At 42.6% G+C, this 13,205-nt stretch overlaps 1 protein-coding gene across 7 annotated transcripts in view; it reads left to right on the forward strand.

Moving 5' to 3' along the window:
- LOC111959684 (LIM and senescent cell antigen-like-containing domain protein 1) overlaps nt 1-13,205 on the forward strand; it is an 83,071-nt gene that overhangs the window by 62,378 nt on the left and 7,488 nt on the right. For all 7 annotated transcript variants that reach the window (XM_023981441.2, XM_023981442.2, XM_023981440.2 and 4 more), the window contains exons 3-5: nt 4,880-4,946; nt 5,219-5,339; nt 5,601-5,750. In XM_023981441.2, coding sequence (XP_023837209.1) covers nt 4,880-4,946; nt 5,219-5,339; nt 5,601-5,750 — 338 coding nt within the window. The remainder of the gene's footprint in view (nt 1-4,879; nt 4,947-5,218; nt 5,340-5,600; nt 5,751-13,205) is intronic.

The following is a 13,205-nucleotide window of genomic DNA, read 5'->3' on the forward strand; positions in this document are numbered from 1 at the left end:
TACAATATAGCAAGTAAAACACTGGAATGGTAGATTTGCAGTGGAAGAATGTGCAAAGTAAAAATAGAAATAATGGGGTGCAAAGGAGCAAAATAGATAAATAAATACAGTAGGGGAAGGGGTAGTTGTTTGGGCTAAATTATAGATAGGCTATGTACAGGTGCAGTAATCTGTGAGCTGCTCTGACAGCTGGTGCTTAAAGCTAGTGAGGGAGATAAGTGTTTCCAGTTTCAGAGATTTTTGTAGTTCGTTCCAGTCATTGGCAGCAGAGAACTGGAAGGAGAGGCAGCCAAAGGAGGAATTGGTTTTGGGAGTGACCAGAGCGATATACCTGCTGGAGCGCGTGCTACAGGTGGGTGCTGCTATGGTGACTGCATCCAATTTATTGAGTAGGGTATTGGAGGCTATTTTGTAAATGACATCGCCGAAGTCGAGGAACGGTAGGATGGTCAGTTTTACGAGGGTATGTTTGGCAGCATGAGTGAAGGATGCTTTGTTGCAAAATAGGAGGCCAATTCTAGATTTAACTTTGGATTGGAGATGTTTGATGTGAGTCTGGTACACTTAGTATTACTTTCTTAGCTGCAGTATAAATATCTCCCTGGCATATTATATCATTATGCAGTAGCATATGTAACAGTATAACTTTAGTACGTCCCCTCGCCCCGACCTCGGGCGCGAACCAGGGACCCTCTGCACACATCAACAACAGTCACCCACGAAGCATCGTTACCCATCTCTCCACAAAAGCCGCGGCCCTTGCAGAGCAAGGGGAACCACTACAGGTTTCAGAGCAAGTGACGTAACCGACTGAAAGGCTGCTAGCTCGCACCACCGCTAACTAGCTAGCCATTTCACATCCGTTACACATACAAGACATTTTTGGACTCACCTTGTTCTGTGCTCACTTGAAATGGAAGGTGTGGCAGTGGTCCTTCTTGTGGTCACATTTTGTTATCAAACTTTGTCATCAAAGTCTGGAATTCTCTGGATTTATGGTGCTTTCAAGACAACTTGGAACTCGGGAAAAAAACAAGGTTGAATCCTGACATCAGTTATCTTCAGGTCAGAGCTCTAGAAAGAAGCCTGAGTTCTTGGAGTTCCGAGTTGGATAACTGTTCAAAACGCTATTTTCCCAGTCGGCGCTAGTTTTTTTCAGTCCCCAGTTGTCTTGAACTCACTGAGTCTGAGATTTCCCAGTTCAGAGTTCCCAGTTGTTTTGAACGCGGCAGAAGTCATGCTGGATTGACAGCATGACCAATGTATTCAACCTTTTCTGGCCCATGGTGTGTTACTAGTGAATGTTTATCCTTTTAAGCTTAGAAAAGAGACCCTTAAACCCAGACTTGGACCACACACCCTCTCCACTGAATAGCAGGCTAGTGATTGCTTTTGTTAGGTTAACATTTTTCAGAGTGTCAGGGAGTGTACGGGAGGCGAAGTCAGGTGCAGGAGAGCAGAGTATAGTTAACAAGCACACTTTTATTTTTGTTGCAAAACCGAGAGCACTACATAAATCAAACGTGCTCAAAACACGGAACATAACAAAAGTAAAGCGCGTAAAAAAACACCACATAACATGAAACAATTACACACAAAGACATGATGGGAAACAGAGGGCCAAATACATGTTTACATACCCTACTCATCTCATATGTATATACTGTACTCGATACCATTTATTGCATCTTGCCTATGCCGTTCTGTACCATCACTCATTCATATATTTTTATGTACATATTCTTCATTCCTTTACACTTGTGTGTATAAGTTGTTGTGAAATTGTTAGGTTAGATTACTCGTTGGTTATTACTGCATTTTCGGAACTAGAAGCACACGCATTTCGCTACACTCGCATTAACATCTGCTAACCATGTGTATGTGACAAATAAAATTGGATTTGATTTGATGTAGATTGATTGGGGAATGAAAACCAGGTGTGTATGGAACAAGACAAAACAAATGGACATATGAAAAATGGAGTGGCGATGGCTAGAAAGCCGGTGACGTCGATCGCCGAACGCCACCCGAACAAGGAGAGGAGCCGACTTCAGCGGAAGTCGTGACACAGAGTAAATAACTCACGGACACTAGACAAGCTTAACCAAGTTTAATTCTTCCCAAAGGGTCGTTACAGCTGTAATTCAGACAAAATAATATTTCACACAAGCACTGATTTTTAACCCTTTCTCCTATGCTGAGTCTCCTCCTCCACAACCAAAGAGCCAATGCATCTCTGTTGCTAGACAGAACCTTATTGATATCTCTCCTTCCTCACTTCATCTAACCTGACCTCTAACCCAAAGTGCTCACTCCTCCCCAACTCAAGGCTGTCATGGTTATTGATACCAGACTGTGTCTTTTCTCCTCCCAGAGGATCCCTGATGGCTAACAATAAAAAATCCTGACATAATGTAAACGTTATACATTACCCTCTCTCCCTCAGTGACATTGTTAGTTTCTAAGATCTCCACCCGTCTCCCCTTATCAATGCCTGTCACATGGAATCGCTTCCCTGCTCATGAATAATAACATTTCATATTCTTAGAACCAAACACTTTGCAAAGCTTTCAGTTAGCCACTGATTCCTTCCAAACTACTCATTGTTGAATTTGAAATTTCCAACTTGTATAATGTTTATGTCCGATACGTTTTATTTATAATTTTTCTTCATATGACAAGGATTGAAAACTATTTGCCAGTAGATTGTCATCTTGATTCATGATGATGACTGTTTGCTAGCTAGGATTTTGAAAGTATGATCTTGACATTATCAAAGCAACGGTAGATATAACATGATTTGACAATTTTATCTGTGGCCAATGACCTTGAGCTTTCTTGGATGGGCACCTCTAATGTAAATCTATGGCAGCACCCAAAGGGGTTGAATTTTCAATCTCTACCCTTAGATTTTGCGGTGACATAGTGTCCCCATGAGTGACAGAACACTGAGCCAATCACGACGCAACTAGAGAACATTACCAACCCCTACGCTCTGTATTTTCCACTGGCTGCCCCACCACCACAGAAAGCAGAGCTAGGCTGAAACACCTGCATTTTGGAGCTGCCTTACTCAAGAAAACAAAAAAGGACCATGTTTGTATGCGGATTTATTACACCAATGATTGGTCGCCACTGACCGGGGTAGCCCACGAGCGGTTTTCAATCACCCGTGAGTGAATGCACTTTTCAGATCAGAGCGTGTGCATTTTTGTTTATATTCTTTGCAAGTTAGCGAGTAGAGGGGTAGCCTACATTGTCTAATTCTCTGTATGGTAATAACAATACATAGTATTTTGTAAAGTAGTTTCTTGCATCATACAACACAATGCAAAGCAATTTACAGTCACCTATTTGGCCCATGGTGTTACAGACCTAAGTAAAACATAATTCATTCATGTCAAGCCCTTCTTCGTGTAAAAACATTTTTAAAAGTCTCATGCAATGTAGGCCTGCGTTGAACACATATAGGCTACTGTAGGCTATATCATAGAAATCAAAAGCTATTTCCATTTGCTCCACTGGTTTTGTTGGTAGGCCTACATTATGCTCATTATGCTCAAATAACCTCAGTGTTCACTGTAAACGTGTGCCAGAAGTTGCACAACATTCTCACAACGTTCAAGTTTCTGCTCAGTGCCCCAACAAATTAGAAGGAACATTACTTAGACTGTGTTTACACAGGCAGCCCAATTCTGATCTTTTTTTTTTTTGTAATTGGTCTTTAGACCAATCAGATCAGCTCTTTTGCCCATAATTGTGCAAAGGATCAGAATTGACTGCCTGTGTAAATACAGCTTTATTATCCCTGTCACTCTTACCCATCTCATTCTATACAACAGTGTCTAGCCTGAAGTAAACCCAAGCCCCTTGTCCTAGAAACATTTATTGTGTTAGCCTCCTGGAATCTATAGCGGTGGAACTGCCACGTCTGTTTGCGATACAACAACAAAGATGTTACTTCAAACAACAAACTCAGTTTTTTTCCCTCGGACATCATTGCACGTGCGATAGAACAGCAGACTATAGTACTCCTCTCCTCCTTTCATAAACAAAAACATTAACAAGTGCCCCCAGGGCGACCAGTGGCACTATTTCACCAAATGCGGATTCCAGCTTTAAAATGTATGTATTACAAACTTTGCTTACATGGCCCTCATGCTGAAAACAACAGAATATGATAGTATTTGTATTTGGTACGGGTGGTAATATAAGAAGATAAGGGTGGAGACACCTTCACCTCCTGTCACAAATGTGATATTGGGTAAAGTGTATTAACTGGATCGACTCCCAACCTCACAGCACTCAGCCTAATGCATTACTGGCCCATTAGAAGCTTCCCACTGGGCAAAAACTGGTTGAATCAAAGTTGTTTCCACGTGATTTCAACAGCAACAAAAACATTTGATGGCATTGAATCAACGTAGAACATTTTGGGGATTTGCAAAAAGTCGTCAATGTATTATTTTTCACTCAACTTTGAATCTAAATCCAATGACGTGAATCTAAATACAATGACGTGAATCTAAATCCAATGACGTGGTGACATTTGTTACTGATTTCAGGTTGAATTCAAGTTAGATGACAACTCAACCAAATGTAAATCAAAACTAGATGTAGAAATGATGTCGGTACCCAGTGGGTTGTCTCTTAGTTATCCCACTCTCTCTCTCGTTCTGTCTCTGTCTGACTGGCTTTTTAGGGGCAGCAGAACAGACAGGAGACCAGACACATCTCCAGCTGACTCTAGGGATCCCAGAGATGTTCCCCGAAAGGGAGATCATAGCCACAGACAGATCTGTAGACGTACAGGTCTATATATGGCTACGGTATGTTCTAATCATTGACTAATTCTGATGCTTGTTCTCTTCTTCTGCAGTTTGAGGGCAGGAAGTACTGCGAGCACGACTTCCAGATGCTGTTTGCTCCCTGCTGCCACCAGTGTGGTGAGTACAGGAACTGCACCTACACAGTAGAATTATTAACACTGGTGGTGTTGTCTGAAGCTTAAGGTCATATTTGGTCTACTTTAACCCTGCTTCCCTCACCTTGAGCCCTAGGCACAACTGGGTAGACTTCTATCGCCAATTGCTTTCTTGTGCCAAGAGTTTTTTCTTTAGTTATTTCTCTATATTAACTGGTGGATATGTGTGTGCACGGGGGATGTTATATTCTTGCCAGTGTGTTGTCCCTTATCTCCTCCTCCTCCCCCTCCCAGGGGAGTTTATCATTGGTCGTGTGATCAAGGCGATGAACAACAGCTGGCACCCTGACTGTTTCTGCTGTGACCTCTGCCAGGCCGTGCTGGCTGACGTGGGCTTCGTCAAGAACGCCGGCAGGTCAGTCCAGAGACATGGACTAAATCACTGATCAGCCATTACTGATTGAACACCATGGGATAGGGGACACCATGGGATAGGGGACACCATGGGATAGGGGACAGCCACTTTTCCGCTGCATAGCTTTTATAAAGCAAGGAGAAATCCCACACACTGTTAACACCCTCCTGTAGTCTTAATGTAGCAACATTATTTCAGCCTCTGGGTCAGGCTGAGCTCTCTTTACCAACATGTATATCACTCTCTATCTCTCTCCCTCAGACACCTGTGTCGCCCATGTCATAACCGTGAGAAAGCTCGTGGTCTGGGGAAGTACATCTGTCAGAAGTGCCACGCCATCATCGAGGAGCAGCCGCTGCTGTTCAAGAATGACCCCTACCACCCGGACCACTTCAACTGCAACAACTGCGGGTACTCATGCAAGCAATCTAGAAACAACTCCACAAACCCTATATACAAGTACTACTCAACCAAAAAACTATATTTATACAACCTGCATTCAACCTAAACCCAAACACTGCTAAATCACCACACAAACGTCACACACCCTCTACATAAACCTAGTGGTATGAATACAACCACTGCCAAATCTTTACTCAACTTCTACACAGCTTGTATGCAACCTATACATGTACTGTAGCCTACAGTTCAGGTGGGCCTTCGCTTCAGCAAACAAAGGAAAGGAGGGGTGCTCAACGACAATGACAAAAATCATGAGAAGGGCTTACCAAGAGAAACTTCCAAAAAGACTAATTTGTGGTAGAAAGGAGTTGGAGCAGAGATTGATATGTTTTAGTCCATTGATCAGGATGGAACACGTGACTGACATTTCTACGTCAAGCTGCCGTCTTCCTCAGAGTGACCTGACCATTGCATTTAGCTCCAATTTATAGCCTAGTTGCCCATTGAGACACAACAAGGTAAGAAAATAATATTGATGATATGTTCCAAGCTAAAGGGCAAATTATAACACAAAATAATACTAATAATAGTATTATTATTATTACAAGACCGCAGGGCCAGACGGATTACAAGGACTTCGAGCATGCGCTGACCAACCGGCAAGTGTCTTCACGGACATTTTCAACCTCTCCCTGTCCGAGTCTGTAATACCAACATGCTTTAAGCAAACAACCATAGTGCCTGTGATCAAAGAACACTAAGGTAACTTGCCTAAATGACTACCAACCCGTAGCATTCACGTCTGTAGCCATGAAGTGCTTTGAAAGGCTGGTCATGGCTCACATCAACACCATTATCCGAGAAACCCTAGACCCACTCCAATTTGCATACCACCCTAACAGATCCACAGAAGATGCAATCTCCATTGCACTCCACACTACCCTTTCCCACCTAGACAAAAGGAACACCTATGTGAGAATGTTATTCATTGACTACAGCTCAGCGTTCAACACCATAGTGCCCTCAAAGTTCATCAATAAGCTAAGGATCCGGGCCTCCCGGGTGGCGCAGTGGTCTAGAGCACTGCATCGCAGTGCTATGCTGCGCCACCAGAGTCTGGGTTCGCGCCCAGGCTCTGTCGCAGCCGGCCGCGACCGGGAGGTCCGTGGGGCGACGCACAATTGGCTTAGCGTCGTCCGGGTTAGGGAGGGTTTGGCCGGTAGGGATATCCTTGTCTCATCGCGCTCCAGCGACTCCTGTGGCGGGCCGGGCGCAGTGCGCGCTAACCGAGGGGGGCGGGTGCACGGTGTTTCCTCCGACACATTGGTGCGGCTGGCTTCCGGGTTGGAGGCGCGCTGTGTTAAGAAGCAGTGCGGCTTGGTTGGGTTGTGCTTCGGAGGACGCATGACTTTCGACCTTCGTCTCTCCCGAGCCCGTACGGGAGTTGTAGCGATGAGACAAGATAGTAATTACTAGCGATTGGATACCACGAAAATTGGGGAGAAAAGGGGATAAAATTTAAAAAATTAAAAAATAAGCTAAGGATCCTGGGACTAAACACCTCCCTCTGCAACTGGATCCTGGACTTCCTGACGGGCCGCCCTCAGGTGGTAAGGGTAGGTAATACATCCGCCACGCTGATCCTCAACACAGGGGCCCCTCAAGGGTGCTTGCTCAGTCCCCTCCTGTACTCCCTGTTCACTCATGACTGCACGGCCAGGCAAACTCCAACACCATCATGAAGTTTGCAGATGACACAACAGTGGTAGGCCTGATCACCAACAACAACGAGACAGCATGTAGGGAGGAGGTCAGAGACCTGACCTTGTGGTGCCAGGACAACAACCTCTCCCTCAACGTGATCAAGACAAAGGAGATGATTGTGGACTACAGGAAAAAGAGGCCCGAGCACGCCCCCATTCTCATCGACGGGGCTGTAGTGGAGCAGGTTGAGAGCTTCAAGTTCCTTGGTGTCCACATCACCAACTAACATGGTCCAAGCACACCAAGACAGTCGTGAAGAGGGCATGACAAAACCTATTCCCCCTCAGGAGACTGAAAAGATTTGGCATGGGTCCTGAGATCCTCAAAAGGTTATACAGCTGCACCATCGATAGCATCCTGACTGGTTGCATCACTGCCTGGTATGGCAACTGCTGTATTAACAGAAGTATGGATAGCTTAAGATACAAACGCATGGCTTACTTCCTATGGCTACAAAATAAAAATAAAGGCAATTGAATAAAGGATAAAAACAGAGGCTAGTGCGTACGGCCCAGTACATCTCTGGGACCAAGCTTCCTGCCATCCAGGACCTCTATACCAGGCAGTGTCAAAGGAAGGCCCTAAAAATTGTCAAAGACTCCAGCCACCCTAGTCATAGACTGTTCTCTCTGCTACCGCACGGCAAGTGGTACCGGAGCGCCAAGTCTAGGTCCAAGAGGCTTCTAAATAGCTTCTACCCCCAAGCCATAAGACTCCTGAACATCTAATCAAATAGCTACCCAAACTATTTGCATTGCCCCCCCTCCTTTTACACCGCTGCTACTCTTGTTATAATCTATGCATAGTCACTTTAATAACTCTATCTACATGTACATATTACCTCAATTACCTCAACTAACCTGTGCCCCCGCACATTGACTCTGTACCGGTGCCCCCTGTATATAGCCTCGCTATTGTTATTTTACTGCTGCTCTTTAATTATTTGTTACTTTTATTTCTTAGTCTTACTCTTATTTCTTTAAACTGCATTATTGGTTAGGGGCTTGTAAGTAAGCATTTCACTGTAAGGTAATACAGTTTGATTTGATAATAACAGAAATAGTGTGTCTCGTTAATCAATAGGCCAGTTCAATATAGACCCCAAAAAATCAAGGCAACAACATTATAGAAACGATGACAGTGAAAAATCATCTTAGACCCTTAGGATCCACAGTGTCTGAGTACTGCCAGAATGCCTCTGTTTTAGTTTACGTACAATGTCACCTCCTCTTGGTGAAATGTGGAAGTGTTTTATGGTTACAGAGCACAGGGAGGAAGGTGAGCCATGGTTGGCTGGTATGCAGTGTCGCGCAATAGCGTAGTCCGTGTTTTTATTAGGAATATAGCAGCCTTGTGCCTTGATCACACCGTATTACACAGTATTATTAAAGTTGCAGTGCCGTACATTAACAGAAGTACATTAAAATGTACATTAATATCTAATGTAACACTGTGTTTGCCTTGCAACATTGCGTTGCAGATGCAGCACAGTGCTTTCTGTGTGGTGCATATGTTGGATTTATCCAATGATGCATCAAATTGTATGCTAGACTTGACAGAATTTGTACCAAAAGGTGAATGTTGAACTTTTGTTGCACATATATCCAGTAACAATTTTGTATTAATGAAACAAGTTTGACGACAGAATTTATTACGCTGTATTGATGCAATGATGCTGTCGGGCTGATCGAGGGGTTATGTTCTGTGATGAGGAGTTTAAATTCTTGTTTAGTTTGACCAACTAAAGCAGCCACGCAGATGCATTTCAGCATGTACAGTTGAAGTTGGAAGTTTACATACATTTAGGTTGGAGTCATTAAAACTCGTTTTTCAACCACTCCACAAATTTCTTGTTAACAAACTATAGTTTTGACAAGTCGGTTAGGACATCTACTTTGTACATGACACAAGTAATTTTTCCAACAATTGTTTACAGACAGATTATTTCACTTATAATTCACTGTATCACAATTCCAGTGGGTCAGAAGTTTACATACACTAAGTTAACTGTGCCTTTAAACAGCTTGGAAAATTCCAGAAAACTATGTCATGGCTTTAGAAGCTTCTGATAGGCTAATTGACATCACTTGAGTCAATTGGAGGTGTACCTGTGGATGTATTTCAAGGCCTACCTTCAAACTCAGTGCCTCTTTGCTTGACATCATGGGAAAATCAATAGAAATCAGCCAAGACCTCAGAAAATAAATTGTAGACCTCCACAAGTCTGGTTCATCCTTGGGAGCAATTTCCAAATACCTGAAGGTACCACGTTCATCTGTACAAACAATAGCATGCAAGTATAAACACCATGGGACCACGCAGCCGTCATACCGCTCAGGAAGGAGACGTGTTCTGTCTCCTAGAGATGAACGTACTTTGGTGCAAAGTACGTCAATCCCAGAACAACAGCAAAGGACCATGTGAAGATGCTGGAGGAAACCGGTACAAAAGTATATATATCCACAGTAAAACGAGTCCTATATCGACATAACCTGAAAGGCCGCTCAGCAAGGAAGAAGCCACTGCTCCAAAACCACCATAAGAAAGCCAGACTATGGTTTGCAACTGCACATGGGGACAAAGATTGTACTTTTTGGAGAAATGTCCTTTGGTCTGATGAAACAAAGATAGAACTGTTTGGCCATAATGACCATCGTTATGTTTGGAGGAAAAATGGGGAGGCTTGCAAGCCGAAGAACACCATCCCAACTGTGAAGCACGGGGGTGGCAGCATCATGTTGTGGGGGTGCTTTGCTGCAGGCGGGCCTGGTTGCACTTGACAAAATAGATGGCGTCATGAGGCAGGAAAATTATGTGGATATATTGAAGTAACATCTCAAGACCTCAGTCAGGAAGTTAAAGCTTGGTCACAAATGGGTCTTCCAAATGGACAATGACCCCAAGCATACTTCCAAAGTTGTGACAAAATGGCTTAAGGACAACAAAGTCATGGTATTGGAGTGGCCATCACAAAGCCCTGACCTCAATCCTATAGAACATTTGTGGGCAGAACTGAAAGTGTGTGTGCGGGCAAGGAGGCCTACAGACCTGACTCAGTTACAGCTCTGTCAGGAGGAATGGGCCAAAATTCACCCAAATTATTGTGGGAAGCTTGTGGAAGGCTACCTGAAATGTTTGACCCAAGTTAAACAATTTAAAGGCAATGCTACCAAATACTAATTGAGTGTATGTAAACTTCTGACCCACTGGGAATGTGATGAAAGAAATAAAAGTTGAAATAAATCATTCTCTCTACTATTATTGTGACTTTTCACATTCTTTCAAATAAAGTGGTGATCCTAACTGACCTAAAACAGGGAATTTTTACTCTGATTAAATGTCAGGAATTGTAAAAAACTGAGGTTAAATGTATTTGGTTAAGGTGTATGTAAACTTCCGACTTGAACTGTATATGACATTTGTGTTGTTACAATTAATGAAGCTTTGGATTTTATATTCCTAACCTGTTCTGAGGTGGTAAAAAAACGTTAGTATTGGTCATGTTGTCACAATGTACATATCTTTACAGCAATAACAATTTGCTTTCCAAACAATGTTTTCCTGTGATTGTATTTAGAAATATTGCGATATGCCTGGCTGGCCTGTAGGCTACTACTTACAGTCACAACCTAACAATCATGTAGGCCTATTTGCCGCGCTCTGCCTATCCTTCCGACTGCAGGCAATGCTCGTGATCCTCTGTGGCCAAATCATGCTTTAGTAGCCATATTTGAATTATTTTATTTATTTCTGTATAGACAAGAGTAGGCTAATTAAGCTAACGTCAAGTGTAACCAAGATGTTACCTGACACTAGAGGAAGTATAGGAGTTGTTTTCCATACTTTTATGTATTTTCGGTAAGCCATAATAAACTAGACAGGCTGGGCGCAGCGTAATGAGAAAGTCCTCTATTATCAAATCCTCTGAAAGAGCGTTATCAATTAAACGATATCCTTTTTTATTATGTCTGTGGGGTTGCAACGGAGAGGGACATAACAAAAAAAATGAAAATGTATGCACTCACTATTGAAAGTCGCTCTGAATAAGAGAGTCTGCTAAATGACATAAATGTAAACTTAGTGTCAGAGTTGAGCATAGACCTCACTCTTCTATTGTTCGCTGCTTAATACCACAATAGACACTCCCTTATCAGCAATTTCTATCACAATATCTGGATTGTCTTTCAGTTCCTTTAAAGCGTTTTGTTCATCATTACTGAGATTAGCTGCCTTGTTTAGGAGTATTGCGGGGCAGTTTAGCAAAATCATGTTCTGTCAGCCAACTGTATGTGGGAACAGAGGGCTCTTTTTGACAGTCGTTTGTTCTCTCATATCAGAAATACCAGATGCATTATAGTTTCTAAACACTGCATTGCCATTCTAAACACGGCTGCTATTCCTAATAAAAACACGGACTATGCTATTGCGCGCCACTGCGTAGAAGCCAACCATGGCTCATCTTCCTGCTCTTTGTAGCCATGAACACAACCACATTTCACCAAGAGGAGGTGACATTGTACGTAAACTAAAACAGAGGCATTCTGGCAGTACTCAGACACTGTGGATCCTAAGGGTCTGAGATGATTTTTCACTGTCATCGTTTCAATAATGTTGTTGCCTTGATTTTTTGGGGTCTTTGTGTCTCTGGATTCACAGACACCCAAATATCATCTATATTGAACTGGCCTATTGATTAACGAGACACACTATTTCTGTTATTATCAGTATTATTGTGTTATAATTTGCCATTTAGCTTGAAACATATCATCATTATTATTTTCTTACATTGTTGTGTCTCAAAGGGCCACTAGGCTATACATGGGAGTTAAGTGCCATAGTCAGGTCGCTCTGAGGTGATGTCAGCTTGATGGCAAAACATCAGTCACTTGTTTGCATCCTGTACAATGGATTAGTGAGCTAAAATAAATACATCTCTGCTTTTTTTGTTGAGTGCTCCAAGTCCTTTCTACCTTGAATTTATCCTTTTGGAAGTTTTTCTTGGTAAGCCCTTCTCATATACTATAGCCTGTCAGTGGTAGACACTGAAATTCTGAAATACAATCAAATCAAATCAAAGTTTATTTGTCACGTGCGCTGAATACAACAGGTGAAATGCTTACTTACAGGCTTTAACCAATAGTGCAAAAAAGGTATTAGGTGAACAAAAGGTAGGTAAAGAAATAAAAACAACAGTAAAAAGACAGGCTATATACAGTAGCAAGGTTATAAAAGTAGTGAGGCTACAATACAGACACCGGTTAGTCAGGCTGATTGAGGTAGTATGTACATGTAGATATGGTCTCTCCACAGAGCTGCTATAGGCAGGGTATGTTTTCTGTAGCAGGATAGGATTTCTCAAGGTTGGGTTTAGTAGAGTTTACCCCTGTACAAGTAAGCCAAAGGAGAGAAGAGAGGGAGGAGGTGTAACGGCTCTCGTTTGTAGAATGAAGAGTGGACTAAGACGCAGCGTGGTAGGCGTACATCGTCTTTTTATTGATGACACCAAAACAAAATAACAAAGACAAAAAACGAAAGCGCACAGTTCTGTAAGGCTAAGACACTATACAGAAAACAAGATCCCACAAAACCCAAAAGGAAAATGACAACTTATATATGATCCCCAATCAGAGACAACGATAGACAGCTGCCTGTGATTGGGAACCACACTCGGCCAAAAACAAAGAAATAGAAAACATAGAC

The sequence above is a fragment of the Salvelinus sp. IW2-2015 genome, linkage group LG36, assembly GCF_002910315.2.
Source record: "Salvelinus sp. IW2-2015 linkage group LG36, ASM291031v2, whole genome shotgun sequence".
NCBI classification, from domain to species: domain Eukaryota; kingdom Metazoa; phylum Chordata; class Actinopteri; order Salmoniformes; family Salmonidae; genus Salvelinus; species Salvelinus sp. IW2-2015.